The sequence below is a fragment of the Salmo salar genome, chromosome ssa10 (assembly GCF_905237065.1).
Source record: "Salmo salar chromosome ssa10, Ssal_v3.1, whole genome shotgun sequence".
Classification (NCBI taxonomy): domain Eukaryota; kingdom Metazoa; phylum Chordata; class Actinopteri; order Salmoniformes; family Salmonidae; genus Salmo; species Salmo salar.
The window spans coordinates 111,437,687-111,461,457 of record NC_059451.1 but is presented as its reverse complement, the minus strand read 5'-3'; the positions used below and the strand labels follow the sequence as shown (position 1 = coordinate 111,461,457).

General features: G+C 46.0%; 1 protein-coding gene across 3 annotated transcripts; it reads right to left on the bottom strand.

Moving 5' to 3' along the window:
• Positions 1-118: 118 nt before the first annotated feature.
• On the bottom strand, positions 119-22,048 carry LOC106561542 (zinc finger C3H1 domain-containing protein). Of its 3 annotated transcripts, none has more exons than XM_014125612.2 (35): positions 21,315-22,048; positions 20,402-20,881; positions 20,060-20,244; positions 18,361-18,703; positions 17,931-18,148; positions 17,545-17,671; positions 17,246-17,340; positions 16,967-17,161; positions 16,493-16,654; positions 15,552-15,698; positions 15,263-15,381; positions 14,900-15,043; positions 14,566-14,740; positions 14,016-14,153; positions 13,112-13,741; positions 12,787-12,896; positions 12,556-12,687; positions 12,252-12,373; positions 12,007-12,108; positions 11,747-11,869; positions 11,379-11,559; positions 10,475-10,661; positions 9,801-9,992; positions 9,367-9,604; positions 8,978-9,083; positions 7,078-7,276; positions 5,081-5,175; positions 4,816-4,923; positions 4,504-4,608; positions 3,968-4,133; positions 2,848-2,948; positions 2,471-2,572; positions 2,195-2,234; positions 1,593-1,655; positions 119-1,150 (listed from the first exon to the last, which is right to left on the bottom strand). In XM_014125612.2, the coding sequence occupies exons 1-35, from the start codon at positions 21,862-21,864 to the stop codon at positions 1,013-1,015; spliced, it is 6,318 nt and encodes a 2,105-aa protein (XP_013981087.2). In that variant the 5' UTR covers positions 21,865-22,048; the 3' UTR covers positions 119-1,012. The 3 variants fall into 3 exon arrangements, with proteins under 3 accessions (XP_013981087.2, XP_013981088.2, XP_013981089.2); XM_014125613.2 differs by having other exon boundaries at positions 14,900-15,040; XM_014125614.2 differs by having other exon boundaries at positions 17,563-17,671.
• Positions 22,049-23,771: the final 1,723 nt, after the last annotated feature.

The window sequence follows — 23,771 nt, the reverse complement described above, 5'->3', positions numbered from 1 at the left end:
TCTGACTCCTATGTGCTTGATGGAACATATTCAACATCTGTTTTCACTCCAGTTGACAAGGTTCCCTCTTTGCCCAAACCCAACCAAATCTTACAAAGCAAATGAAGACAGAACAGAATAAATTAGAAAATAATTTAATATAAACACATTCAATTTCAACATACAAAAACAGTTGAAATACTTTCATCCTTGGCTCCTCTCAAATACTCAACCATTATAATATATTTTTACAAAAACAAAATTGCACATGAGAACATTTAAACTAGTAAATGTTTGACTATCCTCGCCTAGTGATGCGTTTAAAGGATCTTCCCCGCTGGTCGACTGGCGGAGAGGAGATCACAGCATTCAGCAGTCTGTGGCTGGCAGTCTCAAAAATAAACGTGTCAATGATGATAGAGGCCAAATAGAAATACTTATGCAGGCAGCCATCTTGTTGTCACCATGGCTGGCCATTTCATGTGGTTACTTTTTTGTTTTTAATCACTTAAAACAAATATGGAAATAAAGGAGTCATTTCTCTCTTCCCTGGGAAGACACTAGAGAACAAAGTTACACACTAGATAGAGGCAGCGAGCGTTACTATTGGGGGAAAACATCCTTTAAAAAACACTCTAGACAGACGTACGTCAACATCCCTGTCAGGATGTCAGTCTGTCAACTCCTCCAACCCCGTACATAAAGGTCAAAATAAAGCCAAATTAAAATTGACAGTAAGAAGAAAAAAAATAACATGTAAATTAAAAACAGAACAGCAAAGATGTCACTTAGTTAGCAGGTCTATACTTACGTACATGATGTTAGGTGATAGAACCCTGAGTGCGTGGCCCAGAGTTTGGACAGGGAGGAGGGAGTTCATTCATTGGCTTCAGGGATGACCGGACACCTCCCGACCGCCCAGGGAGAGTGCTACTGCGGGAGGGCTGCTAAGACAGCTAGCAGCAGTCTGCCCTTATCTGGCTAAACTAGGCAGTGGTCTGGTCTGATAGATTGAATCTAGTTTTTTTGATCCTCAGTGCTCCTCTCCCTCCGTTTTGCTCGAGCATAAATTTAGGGGCTCACTTAGACTCACTCCCACCTCTTGACACTTGTCAACAAGTTTCCTCAGTTGATCAGTTTTACCTCCCTCCGTAGCTTCAAACAGCAGGCGCTGGAAAGGGACAGAGAGGAGAGGGAAGGGGAGAGAGAGGAGAGGGAAGGGGAGAGAGAGGAGAGGGAAGGGGACAGAGAGGAGAGGGAAGGGGACAGAGAGGAGAGGGAAGGGGACAGAGAGGAGAGGGAAGGGGACAGAGAGGAGAGGGAAGGGGACAGAGAGGAGAGGGAAGGGGACAGAGAGGAGAGGGAAGGGGACAGAGAGGAGAGGGAAGGGGACAGAGAGGAGAGGGAAGGGGACAGAGAGGAGAGGGAAGGGGACAGAGAGGAGAGGGAAGGGGACAGAGAGGAGAGGGAAGGGGACAGAGAGGAGAGGGAAGGGGAAGGATGGGTAGTTGAACATGCGTGTATTATCTGCCAGGTGGAACAAAAAAGTAAAAACGTTTTTGTTGTTGCTGCGGTGTGTGTGTTAGAGAGATAGTAACTGAATGGGGAATTACATCTTTCCATAGGGTGGCACACAGTGGAAGGTTTTGCAGGGCTTGCTGATAAAGAAGCCGGACCTACAACAAAGGAAAACACCAAACAGGGGAGCCACATGTCAGTTTAGCGGAGGACAAGGACAAAACAGGAGAAAGAGCATGGAATAAGGTCAGTGGTTTTAGTGACTAGTATAGTTTATACTCTCTAATACACCAAACAACATCCAACCATTCCATTTTGTCACCGTGGTCAGATGGAAGCCGTTTAACTGTCATACATTACATTGTGGCGAACACTGATAATAGCCTGTAGGGAAGAAATAGATTACAACAAAATGAAGGGAAGATCATGGGACAGCTGGGTCAAGGTAAATATGCAAAGTGAAACACCGACACACAAGAGGTTGTGACAGCAACACAGAATCATCAACAGACCAACATGCATCATTTACTTTCCAAACCAGGCCCTGCTGATTTACAGTCCTCCCTCCCTCCATGTCAATATTCCTCTCCTAAACTATTACCTTCACCCATCCACTCCTTTAGCAGTCTATTACTCAACCGTCTCACTGCCCCTACTCCTTTCATTCCCCCCTGCCCACCCACCCCTACTAACTCACCTCGGAGCGCTCCTTTAGTTCCCTCTCCACAGCGATCACTCTGCCGAAAAACACACAGCACAAAAGCCTGTCAGCACTTGAATAGCAGGAATTGCCTGCTATTCAAGTGCCCGTGCAGCAGCTTTTCAAAGCTGCGATTGAAGTCGGACAGAAGCCACATTTTGTATTTGATAAGTGCATTAGAACAGTGAGAATCCATCTAGAAAAAAATATTCACCTTGTTGCCATACCAGCAGCACAAGTGCTCTTCAGCGAAGAGGAGAGAGTTGGACTTACATTTTCCAGTTGGCCAGACAGTTTGGAACGCTACTGCTCAACATTCTGGCTTGGAATTTCAGATGTTCTATGTTTCCATCCTGCCATTCTTGATGCAGCAACCTATAGAACAACAAATCAAACCGTCTGCACATTACAGGCTGAAGACAAGAAATATTACACCCAGCCATAACACTAACAGATAACTGCAGACATAACCATAGTGACTAATATACCCAGCAGTCTACAGTTTAACAATAACAATTCGCCAAAACATCATTCCAACTGGAATAGATTTCAACCTCCTATAACCCTCTGTCCATGTCCAAGCAAGCAGAACTAGTTAGCTACAATTGGCTCCTAGTTAGTGTGCTGTGTCTATCGGGTGCTTTGGGTACCTCAGGGCAAGTTCAGCATTGGTGGGCATGGTGTATCGTAGTCTCTCCAGGACATGAGGGTGCTGGGTATGAGGCAGACAGCTCAGGTAGTGGGAGACAACCTGCCGAGCACAAGTCTAGAGGTTTGAAAATATGAACACGTTTAAATTAAAGACGCAAACAATGCCACTAACCGACAAAAGTGAAACGCTATCAATTCAAGGAGAGTCAATTCCTGACAAACACAGGATCTGAGGGGTTAGCTGGATTTCTGGCAATAGAAGCTGGGGGGGGCGACTATAGAACAGGCTCATTGTCATGTCTGGAATGGAATCAACGGAACAGATGTGGTTTCCATATGTTTCATACCATTCCATTCTAGTCATTACAATGAGCATATCCTCCTATAGCTCCTCCCACCAACCTCCACTGATTTCTGCCATCTGGAGTGATCTGGTCCATGGCATACGGTTAATGTAGGTGGACAAGTACGGGGAAGACAACGCCCATAGGCAAACTTTGCAGATCGAAATGAGCTGACATGATTGCTTATTTTACATTTCAGAGAGGCATGTTTGTTCTACATTATACACCGAGTGTACAAAACATTAGGAACACCTTTCTAATAGTTACATTTTGCCCTTAAAACAGTCTCAATTCATCAGGGCATGGACTCTACAAGGTGTCACGCGTTCTACAGGGATGCTGGCTTATGTTGACTCCACTGCATCCCACAGTTGTGTCAAGTTGGCTGGATGTCCTTTGGGTGGTGGACCATTACTGATACACACGGGAAACGGTTGTGTGAAAAACCCAGCAGCGTTGCAGTTCTTTACACACTCAAACCGGTGCGCCTGGCACCTACTACCATACCCCGTTCAAAGGCACTTAAAACTTTTGTCTTGCCCATTCACCCTCTGAATGGCACACTTACAATCCATGTCTCAATTGTCTCAAGGCTCACAAATCATTCTTTAACCTGTCTCCTCCCATTCACCTACACTGACTGAAGGTTACATCAACAAGAGATCATAGCTTTCACCTGGTCAGTCTGTCATGAAAATATCTTTTGTACACTGTGTATATTTCTATCAGAACGTTCACAATGTTATTCCCTGCTGAACATGACCCAGTTACCTACCTTGTTGTGAAATCTGAAGCAGTTCCAGTACTGGGCCGAGCTGAACGGAACCTCAAGCCTAGACGGGACAGTTACTAGACAACGCTGAACCAGGTCTGATAACACCCGGAGCTCTCTGCTGTTGGAGGGGCTCCCAGCTAGCTTACTGCTGGTAAAGAGGAGATAACTGGAGAGAGAACAGTTAGACTGTTAGTTAGGTTATGTGTCTGGGCCTCCTCCACCTGGATGTGTGGACATGACATTCCTATGGCAGCCCCTCAGAGGCTAGCTGCTAACCAACCACACTGTGGTCTGCTCAGATTAAATGTCATCCTGATTAAAGCTTGTACTACCTCGAGGACCTTTTATTTTATATGTGCCTATCATCATTGCTATAAGGATCTTCCAATCTGGCTTGTTATGTATGGTTAGACCCTCTTCAGACGTGTCCCGTTCACCCCATGGGATGATAGTACTATCCTTATGGATGACAATGGTGGGTGAGAGGCTGAATGCAACGGACGCATGCTGAGGACTTGTTGTAAGACAAGACTCACTCTAACCACAGCTTGTGAAGAACATCTAGCTGCATTACGGCTCCGAGGGCTCTCTCAAACGCATCCATCGCCTCCCCAACGTTACCGTGCACCCACTGCCACAGACTGCAAGACAAGACACCAAAAAGTCAAATATTGTCTAACTGTAAAAAATTATTATGATCAGGAAGCCCAACTGTCATTGTGTCTTTCTACATTTTTAATCATCTAATTATAAATGTTAACGACGGTACATTGAACTGCCATAGAAGAATAAGAGCTGGGCTTCCGTGTAGTGCAGGGTCAGCTGGCATATCACGTCACAATACTTACCAATACACGAGGTTTAGGTAAGGCATCTGGTGGCTAAGCTGCTCTTTAAGTTGTTTTTTGATAACTGGGCCTCTTAGGATATCCTCTGTTGGAATACCAAGGATGTACCTTGAAAAGAAGTGGAGATCACATTAATTCATGGAACATTCAACCGTATACCACTATAGAAAGGAAGCAACTTCATTTACAAAAAGTCAGGTTGTTTCTGACGTTTTAGGAGTTAGGACATTCATTTCTGCTTAAGTTGGAGGATAAAATGACTAACCGTAGCACATCCACAGGTTGCTGGTCACTTCTCTCCTCGTCACAGAAAGACAGGACGAACCCCCGGAACAGAGAAGCGATGCAACTGGACTTCTCCTGTTCAGAGATACATGAGACAGGCTAGCTACAGCGAGGTAAGAAAGTATTTGATCCCCTGCTGATTTTGTACATTTGCCCACTGACAAAGAAATGATCAGTCTATAATTTTAATGGTAGGTTGATTTTAACAGTGAGAGACAGAATAACAACAAAAGAATCCAGAAAAACACGTCAAAAATGTTATAAATTGATTTGCATTTTAATGAGGGAAATAAGTATTTGACCCCCTCTCAATCAGAAAGATTTCTGGCTCCCAGGTGTCTTTTATACAGGTAACGAGCTGAGATTAGGAGCACACTCTTAAAGGGAGTGCTCCTAATCTCAGCTTGTTACCTGTATAAAAAGACACCTGTCCACAGAAACAATCAATCAGATTCCAAACTCTCCACCATGGCCAAGACCAAAGAGCTCTCCAAGGATGTCAAGGACAACATTGTAGACATACACAAGGCTGGAATGGGCTACAAGACCGTCGCCAAGCAGCTTGGTGAGAAGGTGACAACAGTTGGTGCGATTATTCGCAAACGGAAGAGAAACAAAAGAACTGTCAATCTCCCTCGGCCTGGGGCTCCATGCAAGATCTCACCTCGTGGAGTTGCAATGATCATGAGAACGGTGAGGAATCAGCCCAGAACTACACAGGAGGATCTTGTCAATGATCAAGGCAGCTGGGACCATAGTCACCAAGAAAACAATTGGTAACACACTACGCCGTGAAGGACTGAAATCCTGCAGCGCCCGCAAGGTCCCCCTGCTCAAGAAAGCACATATACATGTCCGTCTGAAGTTTGCCAATGAACATCTGAATGATTCAGAGGACAACTGGGTGAAAGTGTTGTGGTCAGATGAGACCAAAATGGAGCTCTTTGGCATCAACTCAACTCGCCGTGTTTGGAGGAGGAGGAATGCTGCCTATGACCCCAAGAACACCATCCCCACCGTCAAACATGGAGGTGGAAACATTATGCTTTGGGGGTGTTTTTCTGCTAAGGGGACAGGACAACTTCACAGCATCAAAGGAACGATGTACGGGGCCACGTACCGTCAAATCTTGGGTGAGAACCTCCTTCCCTCAGCCAGGGCATTGAAAATGGGTTGTGGATGGGTATTCCAGCATGACAACGACCCAAAACACACGGCCAAGGCAACAAAAGAGTGGCTCAAGAAGAAGCACATTAAGGTCCTGCCGTGGCCTAGCCAGTCTCCAGACCTTAATCCCATAGAAAATCTGTGGAGGGAGCTGAAGGTTCGAGTTGCCAAACGTCAGCCTTGAAACCTTAATGACTTGGAGAAGATCTGCAAAGAGGAGTGGGACAAAATCCCTCCAGAGATGTGTGCAAACCTGGTGGCCAACTACAAGAAACGTCTGACCACTGATTGCCAACAAGGGTTTTGCCACCAAGTACTACGTCATGTTTTGCAGAGGGGTCAAATGCTTATTTCCTTCATTAAAATGCAAATCAATTTCTAACATTTTTGACATGCGTTTTTCTGGATTTTTTTGTTGTTATTCTGTCTCTCACTGTTCAAATAAACCTACCATTAAAATTATAGACTGATCATTTCTTTGTCAGTGGGCAAACGTACAAAATCCGCAGGGGATCAAAAACTTTTTTCCCCTCACTGTAAGTCATGCTAGAAACTGTGTAAAAGCAACATGAGACATTTGAGCGAAAAATGGAAAGGATTCAGCTCTTAAATAGTACGGTAAAATGTCTTGTCATTTCAAAAATCTTCTGTGAATCCTGTCGAGAATGTTAGTTGAGAAGACACAGAATGACAGTTAAATGTAAATGGACTATGCCTTGCTTAATTGGCCCTAAGGGGATGGATACATAAAGTTGTATTAAAGTTGTATTAAAAAGGAGATCCACACAGCACACTGACAGGGAAACTGACCTGAGCCATGAGGAACTTGCAGGTGTGGTAGAAGACCTCTGCGTTGTGTGGACACTGGGACAGTGCCCGTAGCCACACCCCAACACCCTGCTCACCATCCCCCTTCCCCACGTACAGGCCTGACAGGGCATCTAACAGGGCACATGAATGCGGGCACAGTGCCAACAGGGACTCACACAGTTCCAGGCCTGCATCGTACCTACAGGGTGCAAGTCAGTTTGATTACGTTTCTGTTAAGACTAGCAGAAACATTAGTAGAGTTCAACGACAACCACAAAAACCCACACTAACCTTATACACTCGTTGGAATTTGCCTATATGGATAGTGGTAAATTGAAATGTTTCTTACAGAAGAAATATGAGCAATTGAAAGAGAACAGTTTGGAGCTATTGGGAAAATGATTAGACCAAAAGGTGAGTACACAGTTTGCCTGACAAGACTGAATCCAAATATAACAATTGATTTTATGAGCATTTTAAAAGCATGCACTTTTTGCCACATTTGTTGATAACAAAATCAGAAAATACTCTGGATACATTCATTAACATAAGGATATTCCTGGAGAATGTGGGGTAGGTGCAGCATAACAACATGACAAGGTTGAGGGAGAGGACTAACTGGTGTCTACAAGTGGCCACACACCTCTCCAAAGTATTCACAGTTCCTAAGCAATTTCAATGCACATATGACAAAGAGTCATTACACGATAAGGTGCTTTGATGAGCTTGCCTAGCCGTGCCATTGAGGAACTAGAACAAGCCATCACAATTACTGTCGTTTACGCAATCCAAAAACGCTCCATTGTAAATCGCAATCTTGGTCAGGTGGGCGTGGTTTCAAAGCCAGTATGATTTCTATTTTGTCCCATCGCTGCAACTCCCGTACGGACTCGGGAGAGGCGAATGTTGAGAGCCGTGAGTCCTCCAAAACACAACCCCGCCAAGCCCCACTGCTTCTTGACACAAAGCACGCTTAACCCAGAAGCCAGCCACACCAATGTGTCAGAGGAAACACCGTACACCTGGCGACCGTGTCAGCGTGCATGTGCGCAATGGGAGAAGGACATCCCGGCTGGCCAAACCCTCCCCTGCGTCGCCTCATGGCTGTGTTTGTGTCCCCAGTCGCGGCCGGCTGCGACAGCCCAATATCGAACCAGGATCTGTAGCGATGCAGTGCTTTAGACCGCTGCGCTACTCGGGAGGCCAATATGACTTTTATAAGTTATAAAATACTATGATGCAATGTTAGGCTTTCAGAGAAACAGATCGCAATTCTGGTGCGCAAAGAAATGAGTCCTGAGCTCATTCAGGTACGTGTGCCGTGGAAAATGTTCATCACAATAAACAAACAAGCTTATTCTGTTCAGAACAACTCAGGGTATGACGCCATGTCATCTTGTAACTGTACATCAAACATAGTGATCATAAACGTTGACACTATATGACATGAGTTTTATGATTTGGAAATGTGAAGTGCACATTTGGACTCCCGGGTGTTTGGCTTGCTTGTATGACAAAGTGGTATTTATTATAATCCTCAACATCTCATCTTTCAAAATACATAGTCCTCTTAATTTACAGCATTTCACTCAGACAACCATTTTTTTCCTAAAGTTGCCAAATTAGCCGGAGTGATGGGGGAAACTTCTTGTCGTGTGCGGTGCTCAAGTTCAGAACGGTGAAGCACAGAGGCTGAGCTCTGATGTCATTTATAGCATGTTACTGTACAGCCACTACGTTCCAATTTAGCCACTTGTTAGTGCCCAGATCTGCCTTTTTTAACCTGTATACAGGTACGAATGTAAAGGGTTAACACCTTGCATGCCCAAACACACAAGCCTGATTTTATTGGGTTCGGCACACACACACACAGCTAGCAGAATGCCAGCGTTGAGCTTACCTTCCCAGCAGGCTATAGGCAGTGATGAGGTTAGTGTGTAGAGGCAGACAGGCCAGGGTTCTTTCACTGGGAGGCAGAGTCTGGTCTGTGCACTGACGCAGTGCATCTAAAGGGTAGAACAAACCAGTATGAAATCAATGCCCCTCGCTCTCAGCTGTCCACTACATTTACAGATCTACTGTGCCAGAGAAACTGAAGCCTAGTGACTGAGCGGAAATAGCACACCTGGAAGAATAATAGTTCTATGTCCAAATAACCTACAAACTGCCATGAGCAACTGTGGAAAAAGTCAACATAATTGTGTGAAAAGGCTAAGTAGGAGACCTGGAAAAGCATTGACAGTTTCCACGTGGGTGTAGTTGAACCCCATGTCGATGGTGACGGCTCACCTTCGAACAAAGCGATTAGTGTGTCAGGCTCTGTGCGGACATCGAGCGGTGTTCTCCAGGGGAGGGCGAAGGCCTCGATGCTGACCACCCTGGAGGGGTTAGAGTTAGCCGGGTCGTACAGACTGGCCGGCAGGCGGTCAAACTCCGTCAGGTGGATGAAGGACAGCCAGACCAGGCAACGGTCACTTATGGTCAGGTAATCAGCAATGCACCGCTCAGTAACTGACTTCAAGGCATTCTGAAATGAACAGGTTATCGTTCACCCTTGAGCATCTTGGGAACATTGTGCATTTTGTATAGCAGCAGCTAATCTAAGAGGTATGAGTTTGTTTGGCCTGATTGTAGCAGTAAGGTGTCATATGGCTTGGAACCGAATACTGATGTATGCAGCTATATTGGTGGCGCTCAAGACTGGCTTTTTTGCAGTCTCTTACCTGTAGGATGGCCAGGGCATTCTGTAGCCGGCCTGTGAACACACTGAGTTGGACCCTGTAGAGTAGAGACTCCAAAAGCTGGAAGGACAGCCTCTCAGAGAGACCACTAGTCCCCGTACAGTCCAGCAGGCACTGCAGCAGACGACCACACACATAGTCCTTCCCCTCAAACAAGCTCTCCGTGGTTAGGTACTAGGGAAGGGGAAAAGACAGCGGTTACATCCAGTCCTGCTGATATTCCTCTGTGCTATTTAACAAGGGACTCACTTCTACCTGGGAGACCAGATGTGTGGTCATCTTCAGCCAATCAATAACATCAAGTGTCCAAGGGAAATAAAAAGCATCAGGACTGTGAAACCAAAGGTCCTGAATTATGTGCTCTACAGCCAGGCCTCAGAGACGGACACACAAAGGTCCTGAATTATGTGCTCTACAGCCAGGCCTCAGAGACGGACACACAAAGGTCCTGAATTATGTGCTCTACAGCCAGGCCTCAGAGACGGACACACAAAGGTCCTGAATTATGTGCTCTACAGCCAGGCCTCAGAGACGGACACACAAAGGTCCTGAATTATGTGCTCTACAGCCAGGCCTCAGAGACGGACACACAAAGCCCTGTAGAGGAAAAGCCCCACAGTAGGTGGTCAGAGGGTTGGTTGGACATGAGAACTTACACTCCACCAGACTTGGTAGTCGGGGGCGTGCTCCACAGCCATCTCACACATCTCCTGCACCTCATCCCTCTTCCCTCGGCGGGAGAACAGAGACAGGTAATAGCACCAGATCTCTGGGTTGTCTCGGTTGTCTTCCAGGGCCCGAGACAGAGTGTTCAACGAAGCGTCCAGGCACTCAGCCGCTGACCTACAAGGAAGCAACATAACACATTATATTGCATATCACATCATATATGCATGTCAATCTCTCCTGGCTGAAAGTGGAGGAGAGATTGACTTCATCACTACTTGTATTTATGAGAGGTATTGTCATGTTGAATGCACCGAGCTGTCTGTCTAAACTACTGGCACACAGCTCTGACACCCATGCATACCCCACAAGACATGCCACCAGAGGTCTCTTCACAGTCCCCAGAACAGACTATGGGAAGCACACAGAGCCATGACTACATGGAACTCTATTCCGCATCAAGTAACTGTCGCAAGCAGTAAAATTAGATTTTAAAAAACGGATAATAAAAAATAAAAAAACACGCCTTATGGAACAGCGGGGACTGTGAAGCAACAAACATTGGCACATGCATACACACACACACGATAACATACGCACTATACATACATGGATTTAGTACTGTAGATATGTGGTAGTGGAGTAGGGACCTGAGGGCACAGTGTGTTGTGAAATCTGTGAATGTATTGTAATGTTTTTAAAATTGTATAAACTGCCTTCATTTTGCTGGACCCCAGGAAGAGTAGCTGCTGCTTTGGCAGCTAATGGGGATCCATAATAAATACAAATACACATCCATTTGCATTTTCCATTCAGCCTAAACCAGGTTAAAAATACACTCAGTGACGCAACTTAACACACCAGAGGGTCTGTATTTGAGGGGCATCCACTTACGCTTCCTTCTGGCTGAGGTATTTGAAGGCCAGTTTGATCCAGAGCTGTGCGTTGCGCGGGCTCTCCAGGACACTGGTCTCCAGGTTGGATATGTCGTCAGTCTCACTAATGAAGTAGCGCTTGTCGTCTGGGGTCACACACACATCCAGGGCAGCAGACAGACTTCTCTTGGAACAACCATCTGTGACAAGGAAGGAAACAGACAAACAGCAGGGGTTAAAGGTCAGATCTCCAGTTCTGCACAACTGAAGAGAAGCGATCACTGTTAGTGCTGCTTCCATTATTTACACTGTGCTTCAGATGAGTTGTAATTCTGCTTGGAAGACTGGCTTGTTGCTAGATGAGCCTACTGACTAACCAGTTCTCACCGTATTTGACTGGACCAGTGTCTCTACTCTCATCCCAGCTGTCGTCCCCTGTGTTTGGGCTTGCCTGGTGAGCGGGCTGAGGCCTCCACCTCCTGAGATCCTTACACGTGGTGAAGGGAGGGACTAGACAAAACACAAGTTGAACAAGTCAGAAGGGTTCTATTCTTGAACATTTTCTAAAAGAGATCAACTGCTCAATAGTGTGTTCAACCCTAACTGCTGAGTGTAACGATAGAGTAGGAACGTTATGGAAATCTCACCATGTCTTTTGCTTTCGTTCACTTTGCTGACAAGTAGAACAGCCTTCTGGTCCATCCCCATGCGATCGTTGTTAGCCCCAAAGAGCTGTTTTATATACTTCTCTGAAAATAGGACAACCAGTCAGTAAAAGCCTCATGTATTTAACATGAAATAGTGAACTTTTTGGAATCTATCAATCACCAATACATACATTCTAAGCTCAGTGGTATTTAAATATTGCCAGGTGGCAGTGTGGTTCTATTACCTGTGGCAACATTGATGACATCAGTAGTACTGCTCTCAGAGCAGCCAATCAGGGCCAGGTTGTACGACAGGATATCCTGGAACAGCTGGTTTCCACCAAAAGTGCAGTTTCTCATGTGCTGCCTAGAAACATAGATCAGATCACCCAAAGGGAGAGGTTGGTTATAATGAAACAGACATGAGTCTATATTCACATGCCTGTTTACACACACACACACACACACACACACACACACACACACACACACACACACACACACACACACACACACACACACACACACACACTAGGAGGAATGACTTACCACTGGCAGTCATCGTCATTGCATGTGCCCGTGAGGTCAAAGCGACAGAAACACTTTTTGGGCACTACAACATTACTGTATGACACAGAACTGAGTGATAACTTCTCCTTGGTCCGAAAGTATGGACTGAACCTGAAGAAAGGGACAAGATGAAAAGGTTTGATTGATGGCAGGGTGTTGTTCTTGACACTAGTAATTGGGAGCAACCCTAGCAGTGAACCAGCCACCTACCGATAAGACTTGAAGACCAGGAGAGGGCTGCGATATGGTCCAAACGGGACAGGCTTCAGCTCGGCACGGCCTGATTGGGCGACCACGGTGTCCACATCCTCCGATATCCCCTGCACATCAAAGTAATGAACAAACATTTCAGTCTCTCAACCATGGAGAATAAATGAAAAACATAGTTTGACCCAACAAGTGTGCTGTATGCTACAGTAACTGCACATATCAACCAAATAAGAAAACTGTCAAGACAGCATTTTTTAAACCACAACGAAAGGGAATTTGAATTCAGTGTTTGTGGGGCCAGTTAAAGTGATATATTATGGTTTACCTTCCCAGAAGGGGGTTTCTCCACAGTGCCTCCTAGCGCCCGTAGTTCCCCCAGCAGCAGCTCTCCCAGCCTGGCCTGCTGCTGGTCCCTCCTCTGCAGGGCCTCCACCTCTAGCCCCAGGAACAGCTCCCCGGGACCCGAGGCCTTAACCCTGACTGGCTTGGCTGGACTATCCTTGACCAGCCCAGTCCCACCAGAGTCCAGCTTAGGCTTGGTGAAGGAGCCGGTCTCTCTGAAGGAGCGTCTACGAACACTCTGGGCCGAGGGCCTGGCTGTGGCGGCAGGGTCCAAGTCGCTCTCCTCCGTCTCGGTGGGGTCTTCGCTGCTGAACAGGGTGAGTTTATCCTGGGTGAGGTCATGCAGGGAGGGCTGGGGCAGGGGGAAGGGGCTGGTGGGGGGAATGCTGGGGTGGCGAGCCCTGGGGAGAGGGGTGGAGGCGGCCTGGGGTGGAGGGGGTTCAGGGACCGCCCCTCTGTTGTGGAGGGCCTGGGCCTCCTTTAGTTTCTGGATCTTGAGGGCGTATTCTGACTCCAGCTGCTGCAGACGCTGCTTCTGGGCAAGGAGGTCTGCAAAGTGCCTTTCTGAGCCGCGGGGAGCGACAGAGACTTCCACACACAGACGTTTCACAGGCTAAAGAATGGAGGGTGGGCAGAAAGATGGATTAGAGAACTCCGGCCTTTACTTACAGCTGGTTGGCGTTTGGTAGAAAGGAAATGGGAATATACATTTTGAAACAGAGGAAGTGTTAGAACAATAAGTCCAATAAGAGTCATTTTCCGCTTCAAAGCAATTTATGATGTTCCCTAGTCGACATGTCCTTGTTGAACACATTTCTGTGTTTATCAATCAACAAGGGCCCTGTCATGATATAGTGCGGGTCGGTAAGGTGTGGTACGGTGCTCACCGAGGAGTGGCTGATGTCCGTGCGTCGTTTCTGACCGCCTGGCTTTCTGCCTGCGGCGGCCTGGGCTTGGACCAGCACCTCCTCCAGCTTCAGGCTGTGGTTCTTCTTCACTGACACGCGGTGCTGAACACGATGAACCTACAGGGTGGGAACATACATGACAGACTTTAACAAATGAGACATACACATACCTCATCAGAACCTTGGTTAGCTGAATCAGGTGTTGAATGAAAGCCAGCACACCGAGTATCTCTCCAAGGAGGAGGGTTGGCATGACCACACCTGCTATATACACTTCCAAAGGCAACAGAAAAAAGAACTGAATGAAATGTCTTGTCCTTTACAGACATTCCTTTAGCTTGGCATTTTCCCCAAACATTACCAGGAGAAACAACTCCTATTCATCACTCAGCTTCCACTCTCAGCCATCTGACTCATTGCTATAAACATGGCCACCCAGGCGCAAATACCTCAGCTAGGAATTTACTTCACAGCTCATTCCCATTGAGTTTCATTCCCTCTGGGTTCCTTCCTGGCTCTTAACTCCCACCTGTTCCTGGAGTCTGTTGAGGAGGGTCTTGTTGGCACTGACTATCTTCTCTGAGGCCAGGAGCTGTTCTTTGAGCTTGGCCACTTTGGCCTCAGCTGCCTTCAATGCCTCCTCCTTCTTCTGCTCCTGCTGTAAGAGCTGCCTCAGGATGGCCTCATCCTTCAGGAGCAGGTTCCTGAGAGGAGGAGGGGTAGAGTGAGCGGAAGGGAGAGAGATGGAAAACCATAAGTCCAAGTAATTCCCTAATATGAGACAATGACTTAAAATACCATTGTGTTTGGGTATCAGACTTCATCTAGGTGTTTTTTCCCCTTCTGGTGTTTGAGGGCCTCACCCGTGTTTGGTCAGCCTAGTCTCTGCCTCGGTCAGCTGCAGCTCGACCGCTGCCTTGGCAGCGAAGTCCACATCGGGATCAGAGCCTGCAGGAGAGGGCAGACCTCGGGGACTGTGGTCCTTCAGAATCTTCTGCTTCTCCCTACTTACATCAGACAACAAATAAAACAGATTGTTTACATTTCAGTGAATGTAGTCCACTCTGTTCCATCAGTGACATTTTAAAGAAATACCCTCTCACTTTGGTGCCATTAATATTGCACTGAATGTTAATGAATTGTTAATTAATTTTATACCCATAGACGATGCCCGAGTGGAAAAACTACATCTCACTTTGTCAGACCATCCTCTTTAAAAAATATACCTGGCTATTTGTTCTTTGAGCAGCCGATACTCCGTCTTCTTCTCTTCAGATAGAGCCTCTGGGGTTCTGCCTGGCTTGTTCTCCTTCTCAGGTCCTGAAGTCGGTTTGGGCTTCGCTGCCTGGAAGTTGAGAGAGAAAGAGAATTACAGCCCATCACCCTTTAACCACATACAATTTATACATCTCAAATTAGGATTCTGCTATTCATATATAAATTGAGAGGTCGTCCTCAGAGGCCAAACTGTTGGGACACACACACACACACGCACACACGCACGCACGCACGTACCTCTGCGTTCCTGCGTGCCTCCTTGATCATGAACTCCAGGCCTCCAAAGACAGACGGTGTCTGTGTAGAGCTGCTGCAGGCCTCCATGTCGGAGTCACTGTCGTCTGAACCGTTCAGTTGTACCACCACCGCCTTGTGCCGTGGGAGCTGGGGAAACAAAACGTATGATTTGAGTTGGCACCGACTTCACAACTCAAAATCAATTCATCTCAAAATAGGAGTGCCAATCTAGGATCAGGTCACCTCTGTGTTATTATGATCTGAAAGGCAAAATGTATCCTATATCAGCCCTCCTACGATGAGAAGCTTTGTGAATACGGACACTGGGATACAGTCTAAGGTGAGCTTATTGTTCATGGGTGAGAAACCAGAGCGCTCTGGGAACATAGCTGAGGCCGGGTGTCATTGGGCACACGTGCTGCTGTAATGTACTGTCTTAGGGACCCACCCGTGTTGCCTATGGCAGTATCAGAGTGAGTGCCAACTCATTGTTCTCATAAGACGACACTACATGGAGTTACTGAGCACAAAGATACCCATGGCCTCAAATCCCTGTTTTACACAGTTCAGCTGAAAAAAGTAGAATGTCATTGTTGGAAAATATGACTGTGAAGTTAAAATCTTTCAAAAGAGCATATTTTAAAAGATGTTTTCAGCACATGCAAGACAAGACAGTTTTCCCATTCAGAGAAGAATCATTCACAAATCCACTGACATTTTCTGCATATTTCCATGAGTGTTTGAAACAGTTTGGAATATAGGTCAACAAATGGCACCAAATGAACTCTTTTCCAGAAAATTGTGGTTGAAAGAGTGAAAGCTCTTCAGGACATTAAGGAACGTGAACTATTTGGATCTCTAAGGTTTCTTCGCCTGGCTAGGAGGGCAGATATGTGGCCATCACTCAATGTTTAGATTTCCTCCTATGGTATTATCCTTACCATCAGTGGTAGCCTGGGAAGGTGGTGTCCTCGGCTCAACTTGTTGCTCCAAGGCTGGGGTGCCGTGTTGAGGCTGACCACACTAGGATTGCTCCTGGGCACTGGTTGGACCAGACTGACCAGGAGGGAGGGAGAGGGGGGCCTGCTGTCAAGGGTCATATCCTACAGGGGAGAAATACATTTTTAGAGCCAGATTCACCAAGTTCACTGTTCAAAGACAAAGTGTTGCTGTAGAACTGGACAATGACATGACTGAGTTTCCCATCTGATATATCAGGGTACCGAGATAAGTTTCAACATTGTTTAACACTTGTAAATTAACAGAAGAGTGAAAAATATGCATCTTCTGATGAGACTAATTAACTTTCCAGAGGATGACTAGGACTTAATGGAACCCTCCTCTACTCCTAACACAATACAGATAACACAGGCATGGCACTTTGTCCTCCTGTGGAGCCATCTATAGTGTTATACCTCGGGCAGTGGAACCTTCTTGTTGGCCATGGACATGAGGCAGGTCTCTCTGAGCAACATCTCCTCTTCCTCTTCCTCGTCAGCAAAAGGCGGCTTTGGGGGAGGCTCCAGCTCATCTGGGGGTGGGGGCATTGGGGGTAAGGGTGGTGGGGGCGCAGACGGAATGACGGACAGGAAACGCGGCTGTCCCAAATCCTGGAAAGAAAGAGGAAGCTTGTTAGTTACCCCTATAAGAAATGCATAAAACAGTCCTTGTTTAGAGTTTGGGGTGGAACATACCATTCTGCATTGAGTGGGGGAATCCATACGGAAAGGCATGGGCATGTGACTGAAGCATCCTGGGACCTCAAATGGATCATGTACTGGAGAAGACGCTGAAAGAGAAAATAACTGAATATTAGACAATCAGACTCAGCCATAGAAATAAAACTGACAAACATTGCAATAAGAGGCCTGGATTGATGGCCATGTCCTTCGCTATAAACAATCCTTTCACCATATTGGATGGGTTCTATAAAATCACTTCAGATATGTTCAATAGTGCAGTGAGTGCATTGGCAGGTGAGCTGGTTGCTCACCTGGGGAATTGGTCTCACTATCAGTATCCATGGCAACCTCATCGTAGTTGTCGTACTGGTAGAGGTTCCCTGAGGTGTCCAATCCCTGTTTACCAGAAGACTTCCTGGTGTGATCACTGTCCTTGGACTGAGATAGACAAATGACACATTTCAGTCTCTCACATGTTCTCTTCTTCAATCGTGTTGCATGTTCATGCTACTGACAGTAATGTAGGAGAGCTCTATTCCAATAGAGTTAAGAGAAAGAACCCCACATAACACATTGCAGGTGTTAAGCAGAGACTATACAGTTTAAAAAAGGTTCACATATAATTGAAGGAATCAGATAACCTAAAAGGAAATGCCTTGGGAGTGGGGCAAGGTCTTTCTCTCCCCGTCCGTCTTACCTTGCTCCGGTTGCGCGGTGGCTTGGACCCGCCCACCAGCTTCATGAAGCGGTTGTACTGCTCGTCCTGATTGGAAAGGTCCCGGATCTTGCGGATCTCTTCCTCCCTCCGGCGGCGTTCCTCCTCCTCCTGTCTACGCTGCTCCTCCTGGTCTCTCTCCTGTTGGAGCTTCCATGTCCTTAGCTGCTGCTTTCGGAACGCCTGCTTGGCTGCTGAGCCTAGGGGATCAAAACCCATTTACTTTACTTAATGGCAATCACTTTAGATCACTAAAATACATAAATATTTACAGAGATAAAATGCATTATTAAAATACACAAGCAGCAAGATGTGACCAACATTTCCAAAACCAGAATGTCATTGTGATGGAACGCTTGGTACCAACATTGAGGACAGTTTGGATCTGAATAAGCAGAAAGACCCTGCTCACCTGGGCTGACTGTCTTCCTCCCTGGATACCCCTTAACTGGAGCTTTGCCCTTCTCCGCTGGAGGCTTTGCCCCAGCCTTGGTCTTCTCCTGGGGCTTGTTGGCCAGAGCTTTGGCCTTCTCCGAGGCAGCAGAGGCAGACCTGGTGGTGACTCTGCCCCTCTCTGGTGGTTTGGCACTGGAGGTCTTCTCCTGGGAGGGCTTGGCCTTGGTGATCTTATCTTTGCTCTCCTTCATCACTTGCTGTTCTTTCTGCTGCCACTTCCTGCTGGCTGACTGCAGGGCCAGGAGACGCAGCTGCAGCTCAGACAGGTCCTCATCTTCATTACTCCCCTTCACTTCAGGCTGCAGGGAGACAGGAGGAGGGCCGGATGACCCAGATTCTAACTTGACATACACACAACTCAAACATTGTGTCAATCGACATTTGGACAAACGTTCAAAAGCGCTGCAAACACACATCTCAAGTTAATATTAGTGCCTTGAATCACTTACTCTTGATCCATGCCTTAAGGGGATAGTTCGAGATTTTGGCTATGAAGCCATTGTTTTTTTTTATTTATATAGTTTTGTTTTTAACTTACCTAGAGTCAGATGAACTCATTAACCACGTTTCCATTCACAGTTTTTATGCGAGTAAAGTCATACTATATCAAAAACACTATCACGACAGCTGTAATGGAAACAGGAAGTGTTGGTCCAATTTTTAAAATGACGACAGATAAGTTGTTTGTTCAACATGGTAGGATTTATGTTGGTAAAATGTATTTAGCAAGAAATGGCAGTGGAAACGCCTATTTGCACAAATATTGATATAATAACCATCCTATCGAAGTCAACATGGAGTCACACGATGATATGGCGTGAGGCCCTCCCATTACATCTGGGAAACCATGCAGTTTATTAGGCTACAGATTAAATTCATTAGAATTGGGTGGTGAAAGTGCACACTGATCTTGACGCTCCTTTCCAATAAATATCGATGGTATTATTCTGGTGACATGATGACCGATGCTTGACTGCCGTTTGACACACTCACTCTTATCCATAATAATCTCATCATGTAGACTATCCTACCCACAATGTATCTGTGAGCTGTTGGCTAGAGCGCAGGTGCCAAGACCAGAGTAGGCACATTTGCTATTTAACACAAATGTTTGTGACAAAACTATCAGTAGAGTTGAAAATGCAATGGAAACACATTGAACTTTACATTTTTATTCAGTACATGAAAACTTAAGCGAGAAAGTACATTTGGTGTTCACTATGTCATCACACACAGATTTTTATCTGCAACAAGTCAGCTTGGTGAAAACACTACCGGTGGGAAAATGAACATATTTTCTTTGAGGATTTTAGAATAGTCACATGAAAATCTGTCACCAATTGGATGGAAACCTAGCTACAGACACCATTTTTCTACCTCTGTGTGTAGTTTGAAGGAAGTTGAAGTTAGTTTCTGGAATTACTAACTAGCTTTAGCGCAATAACTGTAAGTCTATGGGATCTACTGGCGTTAGCACAATCAGCTAGCTGATCCCATAGACTTCCAGTCATTGCACTAACGCTACTTAACAATGGCTCCAGAAACTAACCTCAACTTAATTCAAACTGTATGCAGAGACATAAAAATGGTATCCACAAGTTCACTTGACTCTGGGTAAGTAGAAAAAGTATTTGCCTTTTATAATAGGTTCATACCTTGACAGGGGATTTAGCGGAGTCCTCTGATGATTTGCTGCAGCACACACAGCACACTTTTGTATCCTTCTCACCTTCTTTCTTCAGGTAACCTGATTCCCTGCCACAGCACAAACATATTTTTGCATCCTTCTCCCCCTCTTGTTTGTCTGCCTCTTTCTCCAGACCATCTTTTTCCTCCTCTCCTGAAAGACAGAACACAACACACACAGGGTGTTAACACTGTGGCTAATAAAACAATACATTATTGATTATAGTCGAGTCAAATCTGCTTCACGGTGTTGCCACAGTTTGTGTTACCACATTGCTGCAGTGTTGTGTTATATAGTGGTTGTTACACACCTTTGGGAGTAGCAGCCGGGATAGCATCTGGTTCAACTTGACCTTTTTCCATGTCACTGTCTTCCTTCTCTGAATCTTTCTTTTCCGTTTTTGTTTTGAGCGCGTCAATTTCTGCAGGAGTGAGGAGTTTCTGACGTAGAGGTTTGAGATTGAACGCCTGAAAACCCCGTTTCTCCTCCGTCTTCTCTGGGCCTGGAGGGTCCTCTGCAGCGGCTTCATTGGGAATACTGTTAGCGTCGAGTAATGGCTCGGTTTGGGGAATACTTGCAGAGACCTCAGACTGGTTCTGAGCAGGCAGGTCTTTGGGCTTCAGAACCAGGTTCTCTTCTTTTCTAATACATTCCAGCTCCAGCTGAATCTGCTTGTACTTGGTGAGCAGATCCTCAAAACTCTCGTCAAGCCCATTCTCGATTTTGGCAACATTGTTGTTGTGCATCATCTGTTGGTTTCTTACCTGATTCCTCCCCATCATTACCTTCTCTATGGCCGGGGAGTGAAGGAAAGGCACCATTATGAGTTTGATGACATGGGTAGACTACAGACTTTGACCCTAATAGCAAAATGTATTTCAATCCAAAACCCATTTCCAGCTCAATAACACTGGGTATTTTGTTTTTGATTAATAAAAAAAAACGATTAATCAATTAAGCCTTGATGATAGGGAGGGGAATGCTGTCTGATGATCAAAAGTCATGGCAAAAATGGCAGATCTATTGTTAGTTAGATGCATTATGACTACACTGAAATCGAAGGCCTTTATGACTACACTTAAATCAAGGCCTATTCAAGGCTAGAAGCTACAACCATCCAAACAAATGTTACAATGTGTAGTTACAATGTTAAGGTAAAAGCCTAACAAATGTATCACACTTTACAATCACATAGATGTCGTGAGATGAATGCCAAAGGATACGTTTGTTTCTCAAGGGAGATTCTTTCTTGTTACTGTGATTCTCCCCGGGCCCATAACGACCAGGGGGAGGCCTACCAGCCTCTCTCCCTCCCCCACACCCGTCTCCCCAGCCTCCTCGTCCCCAATCCCCGCGACCATCATCTAGTTTCCCCCGGTGCCTCAATCGATCCAGGGCTGTGTGACTTCGTTCCCAGAAGCTGGAACGCGGGCTCTGGTCACAGCGTGGTCCCAGTGGCGGCCGGTCGGGTCCACTTGGTCCGCCTTGCTGTCTGTGGTTTGCGGTAAATCCGGAACTGTGCGAATGAGGTCCGCGATTGTATGGAATTAAAAGTCGAAAATCTGTAGTCTGGCTACCCACGACAGGTATTAAAGTTCGTGTCGGTTGTTTCGATTTTCGTGTATTCCGTGAGGAGTTGCTGTTATTCATGCTACTAGGCCTCTTTTTACCCTGCTGCTGCGCAAACACCTTTTCCTCAGTGTCATCATCGCAGATCTCTCCGTCTTCGAGCTCCCCTTCTCTCGGAGACCTATTGATTGACTTTGAATCCATTGTGTAGTGTAATCGAGTGTGACAGTAGTTCGACTAATACTTAGACTCTCAGCATGTTTATAATAACAAAATTGGATTTATAAATCGGATGTTATGTAAATATTAACGAATATAAAGCTTGTTCGCTAACTAGCTACGCTCTTCCGCTTTCCCCTTCTGCCCCGCTGATCTCGCGATACTTCCTATTCCACTTGAACAAAGATTCTTCTTCTTCTATGAGAACATTGCAGTCCACAAACAATCATTTATGTGCATGCCGCCACCTATTGTCCTGGAAAGTACGATCAATTATGATCTGCCCAATTCTGTTCTACCATGAGAATAAAAAAATAAATCCATACTAACTTCTACCACATCCTCAAAACCCTCCCCAACAATTGGCCGAGCGTCGCCCGGGTTAGGCGCCATTGTAAATAAGAATTTGTTCTTAACTGATTTGCCTAGTTAAATAAAAGGTAAAAAAAAACAAAAAAAACTACCCCATTAAACTTTATCTACATGCTGAAACACTCCATCCTTAGGATTGTCAACAACCATTTCAATAGTAAATTTTTTTTGTTTTACCTTTATCTAACTAGGCAAGTCTTATTTACAATGACCCCAGCCAAACCCAGACGACGCTAGGCCAATTGTGCGCCGCCCTATGGGACTTCCAATCGCTGCCAGTTGTGATACAGCCTGGAATCAAACCAGGGTCTGAAGTGACGCCTCAAGCACTGAGATGCGGTGCCTTAGACCGCTGCGCCACTTGGGAGCCCATCTGTTACCCCCAATATCTCTTTTGCTGTCTCAGTGGAGGCTCCTCAAAGGAGGAAGGGGAGGAATAAAAATGGTAAAACATTTAAAGTTATCCTTTTCAGATTAAACTATACTAAATATAAATCACATGGCACCAAATAAATAATTAAAATACACTACTTTGCAAAGGTCTACAGTAGCCTCAACAGCACTCAGCAGGGTAGCGCCATGGTGTAGCCGAAGAACAGCCAGCTTCCGTCCTCCTCTGTGTACATTGACTTCAAATTAAAACCTAGGAGGCTCATGGTTCTCACCCCATACCATAGACTTACACAGTAATTATGACAACTTACGGAGGACGTCCTCCAACATATCAGAGCTCTTGCAGCGGGAACTGACATGTTGTCCACCCAATCAAAGGATCAGTTGTTTAGTTAATTTTCATGCCAATCTCCTTTGCATTAGCGTAGCCTCTCCTGTAGCCTATCAACTATGTGTCGGTCTATCCCTGTTCTCTCCTCTCTGCACAGGCCATACAAACGCTTCACATCGCGTGGCCGCTGCCACTCTAACCTGGTGGTCCCAGCGCACACGACCCACGTGGAGTTCCAGGTCTCCGGCAGCCTCTGGAACTGCCAGTCTGCGGCCAACAAGGCAGAGTTCATCTCAGCCTATGCTACCCTCCAGTCCCTCGACTTCTTGGCGCTGACGGAAACATGGATTACCACAGAAAACACTGCTACTCTTACTGCTCTCTCCTCGTCTGACCACGTGTTCTCGCACACCCCGAGAGCATCTGGTCAGCGGGGTGGTGGCACTGGAATCCTCATCTCTCCCAAGTGGACATTCTCTCTTTCTCCCCTGACCCATCTGTCCATCTCCTCCTTTGAATTCCATGCTGTCACAATCACTAGCCCATTCAAGCTTAACATCCTTACCATTTATCGCCCTCCAGGTTCCCTTGGAGAGTTCATCAATGAGCTTGACGCCTTGATAAGTTCCTTTCCTGAGGATGGCTCACCCCTCACAGTTCTGGGTGACTTTAACCTCCCTACGTCTACCTTTGACTCATTTCTCTCTGCCTCCTTCTTTCCACTCCTCTCCTCTTTTGACATCACACTCTCACTGTCTCCCCCTACTCACAAGGCAGGCAATACGCTTGACCTCAT